Source organism: Lithobates pipiens, unplaced genomic scaffold, assembly GCF_037356315.1.
Source record: "Lithobates pipiens isolate NorthernLeopardFrog02 unplaced genomic scaffold, aLitPip1_a1.2 Scaffold_28, whole genome shotgun sequence".
In the NCBI taxonomy this organism is placed as follows: Eukaryota; Metazoa; Chordata; class Amphibia; order Anura; family Ranidae; genus Lithobates; species Lithobates pipiens.
In genome coordinates, this window is record NW_027507789.1 from 58,990,566 (window position 1) to 59,010,231 (window position 19,666).

General features: G+C 44.7%; 1 protein-coding gene across 4 annotated transcripts in view; it reads right to left on the minus strand.

The window, feature by feature from the left end:
- Nucleotides 1-19,666, minus strand: part of MGAT5B (alpha-1,6-mannosylglycoprotein 6-beta-N-acetylglucosaminyltransferase B) — a 301,610-nt gene that overhangs the window by 94,216 nt on the left and 187,728 nt on the right. For 3 of the 4 annotated variants that reach the window (XM_077459275.1, XM_077459276.1, XM_077459278.1), the window contains exons 7-11: nt 14,656-14,823; nt 5,151-5,315; nt 4,858-5,027; nt 2,054-2,194; nt 967-1,100 (exon numbers count right to left, since the gene is read on the minus strand). In XM_077459275.1, coding sequence (XP_077315401.1) covers nt 967-1,100; nt 2,054-2,194; nt 4,858-5,027; nt 5,151-5,315; nt 14,656-14,823 — 778 coding nt within the window. The remainder of the gene's footprint in view (nt 1-966; nt 1,101-2,053; nt 2,195-4,857; nt 5,028-5,150; nt 5,316-14,655; nt 14,824-19,666) is intronic. The other variant, XM_077459277.1, reaches the window with a different exon arrangement.

A 19,666-nucleotide genomic window follows, 5' to 3' on the forward strand; every position in this document is an offset into this window, starting at 1 on the left:
TTTAATCTTTTAATAAAAATAGTTCACTTCTTAGCATGTGAATGTGCCTAGGCCTCCTGTGCCTCCAGTCTCAGCTGCAGCTGTATATCTGCAGTGCATGAGTCCTTGCTTGCTCTGACCGCTAATCTCACAAGATTTGAAGTGGGATTTGGTGACGTCACTAATGTGCTGATTGCTGGAGAGCAATCTGTACCTAAGAACTTGTACTGTATGCAGTTCCCTGCTTTTGCTTTATGGATTCTGTAAATCTGCTTCATTTACCTCTTCTGCTGCTTCTTGAACATTAGTCATCAGATTATCAATCATCAGGGAGGTCAACTGTGATATCAAAAAGGGAAACCCTTTCTCTACTATAGTAGCCACCTCCACACAGGGAGTGCAGATCAAGGTATGGATAGTCAATCTTGGGGGAAAGATCAGCTGCAGAGTGCCTATAGGCAATACTAGTGACTAGTTCTTTTGCTTGCCTTTTTGGAGACAGCCACCAGAGTTTAGGTCCTTTTTATGGATTGTACACAAAAGTTCAGCAAAACCAGTGTGCAGACTGTCCTGTGATCACAAATACACTGGCAGTATATGGATGGCGTTTCCCTATTTTTGCTACCTATATCAACAGATTTTGACAGGTTTTCCAGAACAGATATCTGATTGCTTACAATGGAATTCTTTTCCACTAGTTTTTATACTATACTAGTTTTTATACTATGCATATTTATATCCCTAACAATAGGTGACACTTTCAATTACATAAAAAACTAAACACTATTGCCTATCACACAGTTGAGGGTACATCACCTTGCTAACGTGCTTTATACAAAACGTGTACAAATAAAAACAATACAATGCAAACCAATAATGTAAACATCAAGCTATCTGTGCAAATCAACAAACTGAAAAACATGTTTGCCATGTTGCATGCTTCGATGGGTTCAATTCACCCCCCCATATTTCTATTCCCAAACTCACGGAACATTGTCATGAACTGTTTGGGATGCAGGTTCCAGTAGCCCCAGTTTGTGCGGTAGCCATGGAGCGTGGCATACTCTTCGTGGTTATACGCCGGCTCTGTCCCAAATGTGTCCACCACGCGCAGACGGCACCTGCAGGAGGGGGGTGTTCATGGTGTAGACCCTCACTGTAAAGGCCAAATGTCGGTGTGGACTAGAGGGCAGGGATCTTTTATTAAAAGAGTTTTCCACTTTATATCACTAGTAGACTTCTGGTTTAGACCTCTGAGTGGAGCCACATCGAAGGGTCCATAGTAGACAACAGAGAACCAATACTCTGTTAAGTCCTTATTTCTATATTAAACATTCATTTGTTACATGCAACCATCTGAATGACAAGACACTACCAATTCCAAGGTATGGTACATGTAAAACCTGAGAAAACTCATCTTCTAAAACTGTGGAGCTACAGCAAGAGTCACAAATCTCTGTGGGGGTTTACTAAAAGGAGAGCATGGGAAATCTGGTGTAGCTCTGATAGTAACCAATCAGTTTCCAGGTTTTTTGTCAAAGTTTAATTGAACAAGCTGACATTAGAAGCTGATTGGTTTCTATTAAGGATGAGCTCAGGCATGTTCGCAACCTGCACGTGCAGAGCCCCCAGGAAGTTGGCACTGTGCAAAGCTAATTGCAAGCAGGGAGATACTTTTTCGATCCACGGCTGCAGAGAGCGAGAAATGTCTCACGGCCTGTGATTAGCATTGTGCAGTGCTGACTTCCTGGCAGGCTCTGCACATGCGGGTTGCGAACACGCCTGAGATCATCCTTAGTTTCTATGCACAGCTGCACTAGATTTTCCCCTCTCAAGTTTTAGTAACTCTCCCCCTGTGTTTTTACACAATGAGGTCTCCAGCAAGTTTACTTTTATAGTAAAATGGAAAAATCCTTGCCATTGATTGAAGGGAGCTAAGAGTGGCTGCAGTGAAGTCAGGTGTGTCCATTACAGGTGAGCAAGAAGTCACAGGTCAACAGGGACAGTCTCTGACACAGTCTGGGAGTATTTTTAAATCTGTCTTGGTGTTCAATAATTATATTCTTTCTCTCACCTGTATTTCCTGAATGACAGGCCCATGTGCTGCTTCATTTGTTGCATGCCATGATAGTCCGTGTAGATAAGATCGAAATTTAAAGGCTCTGTTAGCGGACAATTTCCTCTTCCTGGGGGGACACCTAAAAAACTGAGAGACCTGGAATTGTTACATTAGCACAGCATGACCCCTAGATATACCAACATATACATATAATTACTAAACTTACTATGCATACAGCCACAGTTTAACTAATCAAAATAATTGAAGGTTGCTGTATTCTAGAGAATGTTATGTGAACTGTCCCTTTGCCTATCAAATTTGATACTCATCAATGACTGGTTCTTTAACCTACCCATAATGCACCTCAAAACGACATTAAAAATCTGGAGACAAGATAAATGGGGTCCAACTATTAATTTTATTAATGTCTGGGGTCATAGGTCATAGGTAATAAAAACTACACTGTTGGGTTATTTTGAGAATTACATACATAACAGTAAACTAAGAGGAACAATACAAGCAATATAAAAATACCTTAATGTCCATACACATATTTTATGTCAGGGTCATCGATATTATGATAATCCGTTACAATCCCTAATATAACAAGATAAGAGTTTAACCACTTCCCGACCAGCGCACGACGATGTACGTCGACAGAATGGCACGGGCAGGCATATTGGCGTACAGGTACGTCCAATATTCAATGCTGCCCTGCCATCGGGAGCACGCCGCCGGCGGCGCGCTCCCGCGCTGGTCGGGACCCCCGTGAGTCCGGTCGCGGGACCCGCGGACTTGATCGCTGCGGGCATCCCCGCGATCGTCTCACGGAGCGGCCGAATGGAGGAAATGCAGAGTAAACAGCATTTCTCCATTCTGCCTAGCAACTAGTGACGCTGATCTCTGCTCCATGTGATTGGAGCAGAGATCAGTGTTCACTAAATGAAAGCCCAACCCCCCCCACAGTTAGTAACACACCCCTAGGAACACTTAACCCCTACACTGCCACCCCCTGGTTAACCCCTTCACTGCCAGTGTCATTTACACAGGAATCACTGCATTTATATAGCAGTGATTACTGTATAAATGACAATGGTCCCAAAAATGTGTCAAAAATGTCCGATGGGTCCCCCACAATGTCGCAGTCACAATAAAAATCGCTGATCGCCGCCATTACTAGTAAAAAAAAATAATAAAAAATTATTAATAAAAATGCTATAAAACTATCCCTATTTTGTAAACGCTATAACTTTTGCGCAAACCAATCAATCGCTTATTGCGATTTTTTTTTTTTACCAAAAATATGTAGAAGAATACGTATCGGCCTAAACTGAGGGAAAAAAATGTTTTTTTTATATATTTTTGGGGGATATTTATTATAACAAAAAGTAAAAAATAATGCGTTTTTTTCAAAATTGTCGCTCTATTTTTGTTTATAGCGCAAAAAATAAAAACCGCAGGGGTGATCAAATACCACCAAAAGAAAGCTCTATTTGTGGGGAAAAAAGGACGTCAATTTTGTTTGGGAGCCATGTCGCACGATCGCGCAATTGTCAGTTAAAGCGATGCAGTGCCGAATCGCAAAAAGTGGTCTAGTCTTTGACCAGCAAATTGGTCCGGTCTGAAAGTGGTTAAGGAAAAAAGAGATATCAAGAAGCACTAAGTGGCTTAGTAGTGGATATCTCAGAATTATTTTTAATATAAGGAGGGTGCCATCATCCCTGATGAATATGAATTTTTTGAAAAGGATGAGTGGGGACTTTGGGACTTTAAAGGCACAGAGTGTAATCAAAGGTATAGAGAAAAGGGGGGGTATTTTTAAAATATAAATTTATTCAAAAATTGAAACTTGGAAACACATACATAATTAGAGAGTTAAAAACTTGACACAGACAAATTATCCACACATAATATGGGTCTACATCAGCAATTACATCACAATTCAATATAGTGCAATTCGAATTTTGTATAGATGGTTCTCAAAGACCAAATACAGTATCAATTAACATATATATAGTCACTATAGTGATGAGCTGGTGTAGCATCCCGAGACTATGCCAAATTTTGTCTGTGTCAAGTTTTTAACTCTCTAATTATGTATGTGTTTCCAAGTTTCAATTTTTGAATAAATTTATATTTTAAAAATACCCCCCCTTTTCTCTATACCTTTGATTACACTCAGTGCCTTTAAAGTCCCAAAGTCCCCACTCATCCTTTTCTAAAAAATCCCTAATATAACAAGACAGCGTTTCCTCTAGACTAGACAATAATCCCCCAGATCTGGTGAGCTACAAAGGATCACTTTCTTGCCTTATAACTTCAGACTTAAAATAATGTTTCCCAATGACCAATTATAGTTCCATTGGGGAACTTTTTGTCCAAATGCCCTTTCCAGCATCTTCTTACCAAGCCTGGCTAGGTGCTTTTGGGAGTTAAAGTGACTGGCTAGAATCAATTTTCCTGACCAATCATGATTGTTTTCCCTTGAGATGGTAAGGCTGGTGCTAAGCATTTCTCCAAATTTCCAACATTGGTCACACATGCACATGTGCAATATGCAAGTTTTCAACAAAAAGTTTACTCGGAAGACAGATCATACATGCTCGCCCGACCACCACCTGCAGTCTGTAGGCAGCTTAACAGTCATCTATTCTAAATGCTATTACTAAGATGCTGATGAAGTATGAAGGGCTCCATGACCATTATTACTACAGAGGAACCGATTAGTAGCCCAAGCATCATATTGGGTAGTACAAGCTCTAGTAATCCTCTATAACCTCATCATGTAGCAAAGTCAACAGTGCTGCCACTATCCTCACCTCTGGAGCTCTTTCACAGACACTGTTATTTTTAGACTGTGACCCAACACATATAGAGCTGCAAGGACATCTGCCCACTGCACCATCTCACCCAGGGGTCCACCTTTCAGCACCCTAGGACTGAACACGTCACCAGACTCCTCTGTCAGAAAACCAATGTGGACCAGGATCTGGAGGGATATGGAAAATTGGTAAAGGACAGGTCAGTGAAAGACTTGAAGACAGGTAGACTTAACAAATTTAACAAATGACATGACAATAGCATGATAAACTGAAATAAGAAGTCTTGAAACCTGTTTCTGCTCATTAGGTGTGCTCTGAATCTTGGCCTCCAACCTCCGGGCAGCCAACAGCCACTGAGCCTCCAGCCTCCTTAGCCTCTTCTTCATGAATATAAGAGACTCCTTTCCAGTTCCCATTAGATCCAAAAGAGATGAGAGTTCGGTGCGAAAAGCAGCCTAATAAAAAACAACAAATGACAAACACTGAGATGTGCACAAATGTTGCAACTAATTAAGTCAATGGCATAAGAAAAGCTAAAGGGGTCGAGGAGTCTTTGAAGATTTCTGGTGTGAGAGGGTATGTTTTAGAAGAGGAGTTGATATAGAGAAGAATGTTTGTGCATGGGTTTCCTGATGTGTGGAGGCTTAAGTTTTGTCTATAATCATAGAATTTTGTAATATTTTGTTGGGTCTTTAATGGTCGCTTGGCCCGAGAGGAGCCAATTTCGTAAGACGCATTTCTTGGCTGCCAGAATACAAAGTAGCTTGAACTTGGTGGAGGCAGAGGCTGAATCAGGGCTAGCGAGAGGAAGAAAATTAAAAAGGGCTATGTATGGAGTAGGATCTTTAGAATGCCCAGAAAGGAGTGACATAAAACCAAACATGATGCCAGAAGGCCATGAATTGGGAATGCGTTCATAATAAATGCTATAGTGTGCTACGCTGATGGTGGCATTTTGGACACTTGAAGAGTCAAATTTCCATTGTAGTCATTCGAGGGCAAGGGGTTAAAATGATGTTTTATTCACAGTACTTTATAGGTCATGACTGCTTGCTGCCTTCAGACCAAAGAATTTAAAATATGGGTAGAGTACATTAGTCTACAATATACAACTGTCTCATCATATCTGAGAAATTTAAGTGTTCCAGCAGTCTGCTTTCATCATTATTGCTAACAGCTCAGTGTAAAATAATATATTCAAAATAAAAAGAGCCAGTCAGAAAAATGTTCCTGTCTATACTTGCAAGAAAAGTATTTGTTGTATAATCCCCTCGAGGTGAACTATATCAATTCCACACTCTACTGACATTTTGTACCTTTTGAGTTGCCCTTTATATGCATACTTATCGTGATGTATGCACAGAAGTTTGACAATCCCTAATAAAGATGTATTTAAAAAAATAATAATTTGCTTTGCCAGTGTTTTAGCATTTACACAAAAGTCACAAATAATACCCGCAATGTTTGTAATATGTGCAAAATGTCAGTTACTCTAAAATTTGATCCTAAAAGGCTTAATTAAGAACATTTGTCAAGAAGTGTAAGGCCTCTTTCACACGAACGATCCATTCAGGTCCACCTGTCAGTTTTTTAGGCGGACCTGAACGGATGCTCCATAGACCTCTATGGAGCGTCGGATGTCAGCGGTGAAATGTCCGCTGACATCCGACCCACTCCGATCCGAAAAAGTGTGATGGAGGAAAAACCTACTTTTCCATCCGTCTGAGGATGATGACGGACTCTGTGGTGCTCTGACAGCAGCATTCTGACAGGTCCGTCCCTACACAGTGTGCAGAGACGAACCTGTCATCTTCCTGCTCAGCGGGGATCGACGGAGCGATCCCTGCTGAACAAGTGGATTTTTACGGGGCGGATCATCAGGATCCGTCCGGCGTGAAAGGACCCTTAAAGTGGTTAAAACCCCTCACATATACCCAGTGAAGTAATTAGCATCAGGTAATACACAGAGATTAAGCACAACCTCCTATATACGTTTTTCCTGTTTATGTGCACAGTGGTGTAGTGGGTAGCACTCTTCCCCTAGCAGTAAAAAGGGTCGCTGGTTCGAATCCCAACCACAACACTACCTGCCTGGAGTTTGCATGTTTTCCCTGTGCCTGCGTGGGTTCCCTCCCACACTCCAAAGACATGCTGGTAGGTTAATTGGCTTCTGTCTAAATTAGCCCTAGTATATGAATGTAATTTAGGGACCTTAGACTGTAAGCTCCTTGAGGGTAGGGACCAATGTGAATGTACAATGTATATGTAAAGCGCTGCGTAAATTGACGGTGCTATATACATACCTTAATTAATAATGTGCATTCATCTCTTCTGTAGATCGTTCCAAAAACAGACAGATCAAAGAATTTTTCCCCAGTTCTTACAGTATACAGAGAACATGCAGAGCTAAGGATATGAATCACAGGCTGTGTGCTTAACCTCTCTTTCCCTCACCTTTTTATCTCTTGCTGTGGGGAAAACCTGTCAGAAGTGTTGATAGCAGAGGGAGGAGACAGGCAGCAGAGAGAAATCACACTCAGTGCTTTGGGTAGAGCACATACACAGTATAAAAGGATAGGCTTTGTTTATATTTTATGTCTGAGGTTTACAATAACTTTAAAGAACATTCAACCAACAGAGAAAAAAGGCTAACACTAAAGCCCCATACACAATATCAGATTTTCTGCTGATTTTTTTCCTTCAGATTTAAAAAAAAACGTATAGCTAAGGGCCTGCCTGATTGCATACAAATGGAAACTCCTAAGGTTTGACCTCATATTATATGGTTTTGGTAAATCTGAAGGAAAAGATCAGCAGAAAAACTGATAGTGTGTATGGGGCTAAAGGCTAAGTATATTTGACCAGAAGGGGAAATAATATGAGATCTTTGCACATTGTATAATAATTATGAGCTGCAGGTTCATTCCCTGTTTGGGAGGTTCAGCATTTTTTTTCTCTTATGATTAAATGTTAGGGAACGTTATAATAGCTGTGCAAAAGGCAAAAAGTAGAAACTGACATTTCACACATATTACAAATAATACGGGTACTGTTTCTGACTTTCACGTGATTGCCGAGAAATTTGAAAAGCAAATTTTTCATACAGTATATAGACCCTCATGGAGTGTAAAGAAGTTCCCCAGGTTGTATATCATATGTCATAGTATGTCACTGGTCATATGTCAAATGGAAGCAATGTGTGATTTTCTAATGTCACGTACACACGACCGGACTTTCCGGCAGACTAGGTCCGACGGTCTTCTCAATGGATTTTTCAGCAGAGTTCTGATGGACTTCCGAACTAACGGACTTGGCTACACACGAACGGACTAAGTCTGTTCGAAAGTCCATTCGTTTTGAATGTGATAACATAAGACGGGACTAAAAATGGAGGTTCAATAGCCAGTAGCCAATAGCTACCCTTGCGTCGTATTTGGTCCGTCGGACCAGCATACAGGCGAACAGTTTTCCCGATTAGGAATTGAGTCCGTCAGACAGATTTGAAACATGTTCTATTTCTAGGTCCATCAGATTTTTATAATGAAAAATGATCGGATTAGCCCACACACGATCGGATTGTACGATGGACTGATCCCGTCGGACGTAGTCTGCTGGAAAGTCTGGTCGTGTGTACGCGGCAGCATGATAGTATTGAAAATCTCAAAACAGAAGGGTCATTCTTAAAAACATCAAACTACAAAATATCTTCTGTAGTAATGATTTATGTTTTTTTTTTCAGGGAAAGTGGACCTCAAATTCTGAGATGACGTCTCTGCATTGTCCAGGACTGCACATTGTTGGGAGATGATTAGAGGGGGGAGAAGAGTACTTCACACATCACATAAAGAGCTAAAGTCACTAGAACAAGGTAATAAAATAAACTACAATTCATAATGTTCTGCTGTCAGGAGCTTCAAAAGTGGATGGAGTCCTCCTGGGAAGGGAGCTGGGCTTTATAGAGTGAACCAAAGTCTTAACACAAAGCTTTCCTAGGATAAATATTAAGGCTTTTATCATTGGCTTCTGAAAATGCCTGGCTATTATGATGACCCTTCAACATTAATAAGTATTCAGATGAGAAAAATCAGAGTATAGTCAGCAGTCCTTATTGGCATACTTATTCTAGGTTAGTGAGTCAAGGTATTGAAAGAGGGTCATTATTACAGTCAGGCAACTAGCATTTATAGAATGAGAACTTAGCAATGGCTTTCATAAATGTGCATAGTAAATGATCTGTAAGTAAAGCCTATATGTGTCAAATGCAAACTCCGGCTCAAGAGATGCATTGAGAATTTTCTGTTTGGTGTAACCGAGTGTGCTGATTTTCCAAACACTTATCTGTCTGATAAAAAAATCTTTCATAGCCCTGCATAAATAAACTATTTTTAGCATTCTGAACTAACAGGATCAATGATGCAAATGCGGTGCAGGTTTTCCTTTGTACTATATGAACCAGCTAAAACTTGCCAGCCCATTTAATGAACTTTTTTTTTTTTTATAGATTTCCTTGTCCTCATGCCATCTATTCGCCTCACACACATTTTCCATTTAAAGGGATTGTACAGTGTTTGTGCTTAATTGTCTTCCATTATCATGTTAAAGGAGAAGTCCAGCCTGAGCTCGTTTGGCTGGGCTTCTCCTAATGCCGCGTACACACGATCAAACAATCGGGTGGAAAAGTCCGGCAAACTCAAGTCCGCCGGACAATCCCCCCGTGTGTAGCCTCCGGCAGACTCTTTTGACCCGAAAGTACGGCGGACTTAGAAAGTAGTTTTGCACTCCAATCTTCCCGCCGGACTCGCATTTCGGCGGACAATCCGGCCCTGCGTATGCCAGTCCGCCGTACTTTTGAAATGAACTGACTTTTCCCACCCGGAGAAATGAGCGGGTCTCCAGGTAAGCGGGGCCTTCCGAAGGAGACGTCGCTGGCCCCGCCACCTGGTATGGACTTAAAGGGGAACCCCAACGCCGAAAAAATCGGCGTGGGGGTTCCCCCCAGGCCCACATCAGACCCTTGTCCGAGCACGCTACCCGGCCGGCCAGGAAAGGGGGGGACGAGCGAGCGCCCCCCCCCCCTCCTGAGCCGTACCAGGCCGTGTGCCCTCAACATGGGGGGGTGCCTTGGGGAAGGGGGGGCCGCGCAGCCCCTACACCCCAAAGCACCTTGTCCCCATGTTGATGAGGACAAGGGCCTCTTCCCGACAACCCTGGCCATTGGTTGTCGGGGTCTGCGGGTGGGGGGCTTATCGGAATCCGGGAGCCCCCTTTAATAAGGGGGTCCCGGATACCGGCCCCCCTCCCTATGTGAATGAGTATGGGGTACAATGTACCCCTACCCATTCCCCTGTGAAAAAAAGTACAAAAAAAACACAACACAGGGTAAAAATTGTTTATTGCACAGCTCCGGGGGTCTTCTGTCTTCCGGGGTCTTCTCGCCGGACTCAGAAGACCGGGCCACCGCCTGTCAAAGAGCTATAAGAAGATGCGGTGGCCCGGCAGAAGAACCGAAGAGGAGGACAAGACCCCTGAAGTCGGAAGAAGAGGCCGGCGGCGAGGAAGAAAGCCGGGCTCCTCCGCTAGCAAAAGAGCTAGCAGACGATATTGGAGGAGTCCGGCGAGAAGACCCCCGAAGACGGAAGACCCCCGGAGCTGTGCAATAAACTATTTTTACCCTGTGTTGTGTTTTTTTTTGTACTTTTTTTCACAGGTGAATGGGTAGGGGTACATTGTACCCCATACTCATTCACATAGGGTGGGGGGCTGGTATTATTATTAAAGGGGGCTCCCGGATTCCGATAAGCCCCCCGCCCGCAGGCCCCGACAACCAACGGCCAGGGTTGTCGGGAAGAGGCCCTTGTCCTCATCAACATGGGGACAAGGTGCTTTGGGGTGGGGGGGCGCATGGCCCCCCCTTCCCCAAGGCACTTCCCATGTTGAGGGCACGCGGCCTGGTACGGCTCAGGAGGGAGGGCCGCTCGCTCGTCCCCCCCTTTCCTGGCCGGCCGGGATGCGTGCTCGGACAAGGGTCTGCTGTGGACCTGGGGGGAACCCCCACGTCGATTTTTTTCGGCGTTGGGGTTCCCCTTTAAGTCCATACCAGGTGGCGGGGTCCGTGACGTCTCCGTCGTGGGCCCCGCCTACCTGGAGACCCGCTCGAAATGAGCGGACTTTCCTTAGCGTGTATGGGCAAGTCCGTTCATTTCAAAAGTAGGGTGGATAGTACGGCGGACTTAGTACGCCGTATTAGTCCGCTGAAAAGGTGCCGTGTGTGGGCAAGTAGCCCGTTCGGAAAGCCGGACGGACAGTCTGGCGGGAAGTCCGCCAGACTAAGTCCGTCGGATAGTCCGCTACGTGTGTACATGGCATAAGGGTCACAGGAGTGCAATGTTTTCAGCAGAGAGCGGTCTGAAGTCTGCTCTGTGCTGACGTCACTGGAATCAGTCCAGGCACCGCGTCATCCCGACAATAAAGTCTGGATCCATCGGGTGCCTGAACTGATGCCTATCAGCTACAGCTCAGTTTGGGGGAGGGTGCAGAGCGGAGAGCTGCTGACTGACAGGCAGCAGCTCTCTGCTCAGGGAGCTGAGATAACCAAGCCGTCGATGATGTTCTCAATGCAGAGGTGGCGGGGGACCGATGCTGCATCCACCTAGGTAAGTATGATGGGTTAAAAAAAAACATACTTTTCTTTTAAGGACTAAAAAATACAATGTTCGAACATATTTTTGGCAAGTAAGTATGAAACACTGTATGTGACTATTATATATTTACCAATTGCAGCTAGCAAGTGGCAAAAATAAAGCTATTTCTCCAGGTTTTAATCAAGCTTGCTTACTGCTACATTGTGAATAGCCCTGGCTCTGAATTAAACTGAATAAAAGATCAGAGATTACAGAGCTTAAAGGGAACAAGGCTACTTCAACTCTTTATTTTTAAAGTGACTAAGTTGCTAAAATCAAAGCAGTCAATAATATGCCACCTACAAAGAAGATTTTTATTACCCGTCCTGCTGCCTTTGCTGATGATGATCACTACTGTATTGCATAGTAATTGCCACTTAAAGAATCGTTGAATCTGACATTTCTGGGAGTATTGGTTTCCCGGTCCTCTGATATGCGCAGTGGTTCCTCCTGCTTGTGCCTAATGTCAAGACACAGTATTGACACAGGGGCTAGCAGTGGAAACCACTGAGCACAGAGATGGCCCTGGAATTTGACATCACCAAGTGTCAGGTTCAAAAGGAAAAGGTTTCAAGCACATTTTTTTTTTCCGTACTACACCAACACTCTTCAAGCTGTGGTTCCTCTGCAATACAGCAGCAACCAGTGGTGCAGGTAGAGGTAGAGGTGAGGATTAAATATCTCCTTAGCAAGTTGCAAAGCTTTGAACATTTTGGCTTTGGCAATATATTTATTTTAATCTAAAAAATAAGTCAACAACTACACAAGCAATGCTTTACTTTCTGTGTAATATAGTATAATAATGATGTAGTAGTCTATGGATCAGCATCTATACCAAGAAGAAGTCATTTGACATTTGTATACTGTCGCTACAATAACTAAAGACATAAAATGAATTTCTGCGTCTTTCATTTGTAGATGCTTAGAAGGAACATTGACTTTGACTGTTACAACTGTTTAATGGGCTGTTTTACTGAGGTGTAGGAGGCCTTTGAGGACATGCCATTAATGAGAACTAAATGAAAAGGTTTCCATGGTCGCGGCGTAATATACTTAACACACTGCTTAATGATGATACATACTTGGGTCTTGAAGCTTAAAGTATAACTAAACTCAAAAACAAAAATGTTACATAATGTAGCTTACCAATTCATAGATCTGGTGGCTGCATTTGTTTTCTTTTTTTAGGATTATTTTTACTTTATTTTCACCTGGTGATCCAGCCAGCAAGTCTGTTATTTTTCAGCTTCCTTCAACAAACCAAGTCATTCTGCTAAAATGGCACTTAGAGTGTTGAGATCAACCATTTACCACTGACATGGGAACTTCTAATGGTCAGCTTTTATTAATTTAGCTTGGGTTACATCTTTACTTTTTTTTTTTTGAGTGCAAAATCTTGCGTTTTCCCAATGGGCAGAGAAACACGCTGCACTTTATTAGACGCACCCCCATGCATCAGCAACTACATGCATTTTTGCAGTTCAGTATAGCTCAACTTTTAAAAAAGGCCTGGAGACTTATTTTCCTGTGTTTCTTATGGGTAGGGCAGCCCTCTGAAATGAATGGGTTGCCCTACATACAGCACGCACAGATGTGAACCAAGACTTATGCATAACTTTTAGTCCAAAAGGAAAAAAACTGTTGCTGTAACTGCGTAAAAAGTGTTGATATGCTTTAACTTTACATTGCACAGTTGTTCTGTGGGAGTTAAAGTATCTGTAAAGTCTTGAAATGATAGTCAACCATACACTACAACTACACATCAACATTGCTAAGACACTAAAACTGAAATAATGCTCCAAACCACTGGTCTCCAAACTGTGGCCCAGGGGATGGATACAGCCCTTTTCTTGCTCTTCTCTGACCCTTCGGGTACTATTCCTCCTACTGACACCAATGATGGGGCATTATTCCTACTGAAACAAACAGTGGGACACTATTCCTTCCACTAATACCAATGTTGAGCCACTATTCCCCCTCCTAATGACCACAGGAACTATATAATTTTTTACTCCCACTGACCACCAAGCCTGAGACATTGCCTTTCCACTTTGACATTCCACTGATGCTGGAGCATTTTCTATTCCACTGGCCACAGTCTACCTGCCCTAAAGTCTGAAGGACACTAAACTGGCCTTTAGAAAGTTTGGAGACCCCTGCTCTAAACCTAAAGCATTCTCCTCTACACCTTTTTCTGAAGGTTTTTCTGTTTTATTCATGGCCATAAAACCAATAAGTACCCTTCTCTCACACTAACTCCATGGGATGGTGGTGGAGATGCACACCCCATTCTGGTGACTCGACCCCTCCACAGAATCTTGCTATATCGACAGTGATATTTTTTACAGGAGCTACTGTCAATCCACAGCTGGGGCAGGCTGGGAGGTGTGATTGCAGGCACAATACTATAATGTACAGAACGCTGACTGTTGAGGAAGCACAGAAAGTAATGAAAATGGTAAACTCATAAGCACCCTCTGATTTTCTCTTTCTTTTTTTTCAGAAAGAACCTTTATTGAACATTTGCAAGTATACAGTTTCCATAAATTCTCAAAACATAGCATCCAGTCATCAAGTCATAGAAAAGTAGACTAATACAATTACAATGTCCAGAACTATATAGCCTGAGGCAAATCCGAGCCCTTTACTGTTAAATCCGAGGGCCCCACTAGTGGGCCATAAAGAGCAGGTACGAGAATGGTCCCACAGAGTGTTAATATAAAAACAATATTGCAAATGTCAAGCTACCCCAATATTCTGTTCATGACTAGGTCAACCGAAGCAAAACCAGGAATGCCAAGCCAGCCTCCCCAAACCCTATCAAATTTGGCAAAGCATCCTCTGTGTTGCTAGATAACCTGCTCATATTGTAAAGTAGTTCCCAATAAAGTAGTAGTATGCGTAAGCCATCCCACCCTCTAATTTTCAATGTCATGATGATTCAGGAAGCAAAGGCTGCTGGCAGGATCATTGGGTAACTCAAACTTACTGGAGGAAAAGAACAAGGAATCCATGGCAGACTTCATAAAAGTAAACATTTAGGAAAATTATGTTTAGTTGGGCTTACAATGGGGTTTCTTCCAAGACTCTTTTCATGAACAGTCTTATAACATACCTGCTTTTTAGGATGGGGTTTGTAAAAGGAACCAAGAGACTGATTCCTCCAGGGTAGCACTGGGCAGAACCATTCCACCTCACTAAGATACATTAGGAAGGAGCACTCTGTCCCATCCACTCCATAGAAGGCGTAACACGGGTCTGATGTCCAGCGAGACCGCATCCACTGAAACACAGATATTATCACAATTGTAGCTATACTATATAAAGCTCTTAAACTCTAGGCCAATATAACACCCAAGTCCATGCCAGGACAAGGTCCTCTGGCATCCATGGTAGAGAGGCCAAAGTATACCCCTCCCTGAGTTGAGACAAAATATGCTTGCACGTCTGCATGTACATTAGCCAGGACCATGCAGAAATGATGGGTGCTCTTTACTTTAGGGTTACCACCTTTTGATCAACGAAAGTCTACTCTGATGGTGACAAGTGTGGTTGGTTTGTTGTGGTGTGCTTAAGCCATTAGAATTTAGTCAGAATGATCATTGTAAAACAGAGAAACATTCCCATTAACATTATACATTTTAATTTGTTCTTCTATTTGGGAACTAAGATAGTTTATAATTCATCACAAGTGCAATTTGTATTCTGCCATGTGTCCCTTATATAGGTACTAAAGCTATAGTTCTGCTACAAAATGTGGTCAAGCTTTTTTACAAACTAGACTTTTTTTTTAATGCTGCACAACAAAAATACAATTTTTATATACAGATAATAAAGACAGTATACAAACATAGTATTTATGAATAAAGCCTGCAAACCCTGTCGGCGGGTCTAATTCGCACAGGAGCCTCTTTCAGCACCTTTTTTTTTTAAAAAAAGAACGTTTATTGAGCATACAAAATACATAGGATAACAGTAACACATATGGGGTGCAACATACACCAAATATACGGATATAAAACAGCTGCTAACAATACCACAGGCTGAAAAACACAAGGAGGGGGGGGTTCTTTGTTTACAGATTGCACGTTACATAAAAAAACAAGGGGCAATATAGTGTGTTCGGATATGGGGGGAAAAGAGGAACTCAGAGGTTGGGAATCATATGCCGAGCCATAATACATTCTACTCAAAGTAATTTGCAGAGAGGAGCAGGAAATCATTATTATGAGGGCGGGGAGCCCAACTACAACCACGGTGACAGCCGGACTCGCCGGGCCGAACCCGGATAGGTGTAAAGAGGCGTACAGACCACAGACTACACTAGTCGGTACATGTATCTGAATCCCCCATCCATTTATCCCACAGCTTGGCAAACTTGCTCGGGCAGCCTCTATGCATATACAGCAGTTTTTTATAGGGGAGAGTGGCATTGACAGCCGCCTTCCATTGTCGGGCGGTGGGGGGCGCAGAGCGCAACCAGGTGCGGGCTATCTGCAGTCTGGCTAGGTATAGGGTCTCCTGTAGAAAAACAGTCGGGATCCTTGCCTCCTCGGATACGAGGAGAATCCCCAGCAAACATTGGCGGGGGCATAGCGTCAGAGGGGAGCCCATTTGGTCATGAAGGAAGTCAACAATTTGCTTCCAGTAAACCTGCAACTCAGGACAGGACCAAAGGAGATGGTAGAACGTGGCCTGAGGATCACCACATTTAGGACATGCTGGATCATAGCCAGGTCTAAACTTGGACAGCCGCCCAGGAGTCAGGTATGACCTATGTAGCATGTAGAGGTGTGTAAGTCTGTCAGAAAGTTTCGGGGAGACCAGCTTAGGGGTGTCAAGTGCAGTTTCCCAGTCCGCGTCCTCGATAACCCCCACGTCGGCCTCCCATCTAGCCTTAAGTCGGTAGGCGCGGGCAGTCGCCCCAGGCGTGAGCAGGTTGGTGTAAAAAAAAGAAATCAGTTTCTTAGGGTCATCACCTAGCACGGCTGTTGCTATCGGAGGTGTTTCAAGCCTGGGGATATGGGAGCCAAACTGAGAGCTAAGGGCATGGCGGAGTTGAAGATACCTAAAAAACATTCTATTAGGGAGGTTGAAGTCATTTCTGAGGGCCTGGAAGGGTCTGACAGAGCCATTGGTAATAACCTGGGACAGAAAGATAACGCCCCCGGCTAGCCACACAGAGCGGTCGGGGATCGTAGAGAGTTCGGGAAGTAGGGGATTGTCCCAAAGGGGGGTGTGGGAGTGAAACCTAGGGGCCCCAGTAATGGACGTGGCCTGCTGCCAAATCAAACAGTGGTGGGACAACATGTCTCTCATCGGGACGGAAGGTCCCCCGGAGCCACGCATAAGGAGACGGAGCGGGTGTACGACCAGAGTGTAGTGTGGGGAGCATACCAGTGAGGCATAGCGATCTTTGTCAATCTGATTGAAATAGTAGAAATGGGACAGTTGAGCGGCCAGATAATAATAGTGCAGGTCTGGTAGGGCGGTGCCGCCCAGGTGGGTAGGACATTTCAGAACACTCCATGAGAGCTTGTGTCGAGACGAACCCCAAACAAACGTGTTTAAGATGGCCTCCAAGGATTTGAAGGTTCTGAGAGGGATGCGCAGGGGAGCATGCCAAAACACATAGAGCAGCTTGGGGAGGAGAATCATTTTGACCAAGTTTACACGGCCCATCACCCCAAGGGGGAGACGGGACCAAATCTGGGTTTTTTGCTTGAGCAGGGTGAATAAGGGTTCCACATTTAAAAGGGTGTAGTCAGTCAGCAATCGTGAACATTGCACTCCCAAATATTTCACCTGACTTGCCCTGACCAAGGGCATTGCCGCCTGATCAGCGGACGGGGCACCCAAGTCTAAAGGGAGGATCTGGGACTTGGACCAGTTAATACGTAATCCAGAGTATTCCCCAAACTGCTCTATCAATCGCAGGGCTGCTTGCAAAGAGGGACCCGAGTCTTCGAGGTATAATAACATATCGTCAGCGTATAAACTGAGGGTTTCTGTCAAAAGGCCCGAACGCAGGCCCTTAATTTGCGGGTGAGCACGAATGGCAATGGCCAGCGGCTCAACCGCGAGGGCATACAGGAGGGGGGACAACGGGCAACCCTGGCGAGTACCCCTAGACAGAGGGAAAGGATCCGAGATCCTGCCATTAACCTGGATCCGGGCAGTGGGAGCGCTATATAAAAGCTGAATCCACTTAATAAAATTAGGGCCAAAGCCAAAGTTAGTCAGGCATTCCCATAGGTAACTCCATTCAACGGAGTCAAACGCCTTCGCGGCATCCAGACTCACGACTACCCGGGAGCCGATGTTATCGTGGGTGGCCTGCAGATTCATAAAGAGTCTGCGGAGATTGAAGGCAGTATTTTTATTAGGCATGAACCCCGTTTGATCTGGATGTATAAGGCTGAGGACAACTTTATTGAGTCGCAGGGCCAGAATTTTAGCCAGGATTTTTACATCCAGCTGTAGGAGGGAAATCGGGCGGTACGACTCTGGGTAGTAGGGGTCCTTACCGGGCTTGGGTATGAGGACAACAAGGGCCTCCCCCATGGAGGCGGGAAGGGACATTGTGTCAAACATATGGGTGTATAACGTGTGCAGTTCTGGGATTAGCGTGTCTTGAAAATGAGAATAAAATTCCAGGGGCAGCCCGTCCGAGCCAGGCGCCTTGGAGGATGGGAGGGAGGCAAGTGCCTCGGCAATACAGTCAGGGGAGATGGGGGCTTCCAGGAGGGTTCTCTGCTCTGGGCTGATAGAGGGGAAATCTATGGAGTGAAGGAATTGGGTGAGGGCAGCGTGTGTGTGTCTGGTTGTGGAGGTATATAGATTGGAGTAGAACATTCTGAACTCACGTAGAATCAGGTCAGGGTCGGAGATCAAGTCGTCGGCGGCGCCACGGAGCTGAACCACCACCGGAGGGCTATGGTCAAGCCGGGCCATATAAGCTAGCAGTTTGCCCGCCCGCTCGCCGTGTTCAAACACACGCTGTCTACTAAAGAAAAGGCCCTGCTTCGCTTTCTCATAATGAAGGTGATCAGTCAGTCGGGACTGGAGGCGGAGCTGGGTGGCATGTTCCAGGGAAGGGTCCGTCACAAACAGTTGCTCAAGGGATTGTAGGCGCTCCTCAGCCTGTGTCAGTGCCTGTCTAGAATTAGCCTTGTACCTGTTAATACGGGTGATCAGGAGCAGCCTAGCATGAAGCTTAAATGATTCCCATATTGACCCAGGGGACGCAGATCCCGCGTTTGAACGGAGAAAAAAAACTAGTTCCCTCTGTAGGTCCTCCAGATCTGGGATAACCGTAAGCCAGAAGGGGTTCAGTCTCCACACACGGGGGGGGACAGTCGCAGGCAGTCTCAGCGTCAACCAGTATGGGGAGTGGTCCGACAGCACCCTGGCGTCAAAGCCGACCTCCAATAATTCGGGAAGCAGGGAGGGAGAGAGCAGGGCCATGTCTATACGAGACATAGCTCGGCGGGCGGGGGTGAAGCAAGAGAAGGCCTGTGTTGTTGGATGCTTATGTCTCCAGGAGTCTGTCATGGCCAGTTCAGCTGCGAATCTGCCGAATCTAGTGGTATGAGGGGGGGAAGACGTGCGGTCAGGTGCGCCAAGTCGGTCGAGACCGGGGTTGATGGTCATGTTGAAATCACCTATCCAGATTACCGGGACTGTAGGGAATTTGGTCATAAAATTAAGACCTTCGTGCAGGGCCTGAAACTGGAAAGGTGGTGGTATGTAAAACGCCATAATAAGCATCGTCAGGCCGCTCACAGTGGCATGTAAAAATAGGAATCTACCGTGAGGGTCTGAGCATAGGTCATGTAACTGGAACTGCACAGTTTTAGCAATTAAAATGGCTACACCTCGGGAATGGGAAGTGTGAGGGGCGCTGTACATCCAGCCGACCCAAGGTTTTCTAAGCGCCCTTTGGGACTGGCCTGTAAGGTGAGTCTCGACGAGGATCGAGATGTCCACTTTCAGGCGTTTGAGGTGAGTAAGGACGGCTAATCTCTTGGGTTTAGCGCCAAGGCCCCTGACATTCCAGGTTACAAATTTAAGCGCAGCCATGGAACATGTCGGCACAGATTAGACTAGTGTAGGCCCCCGGCCCA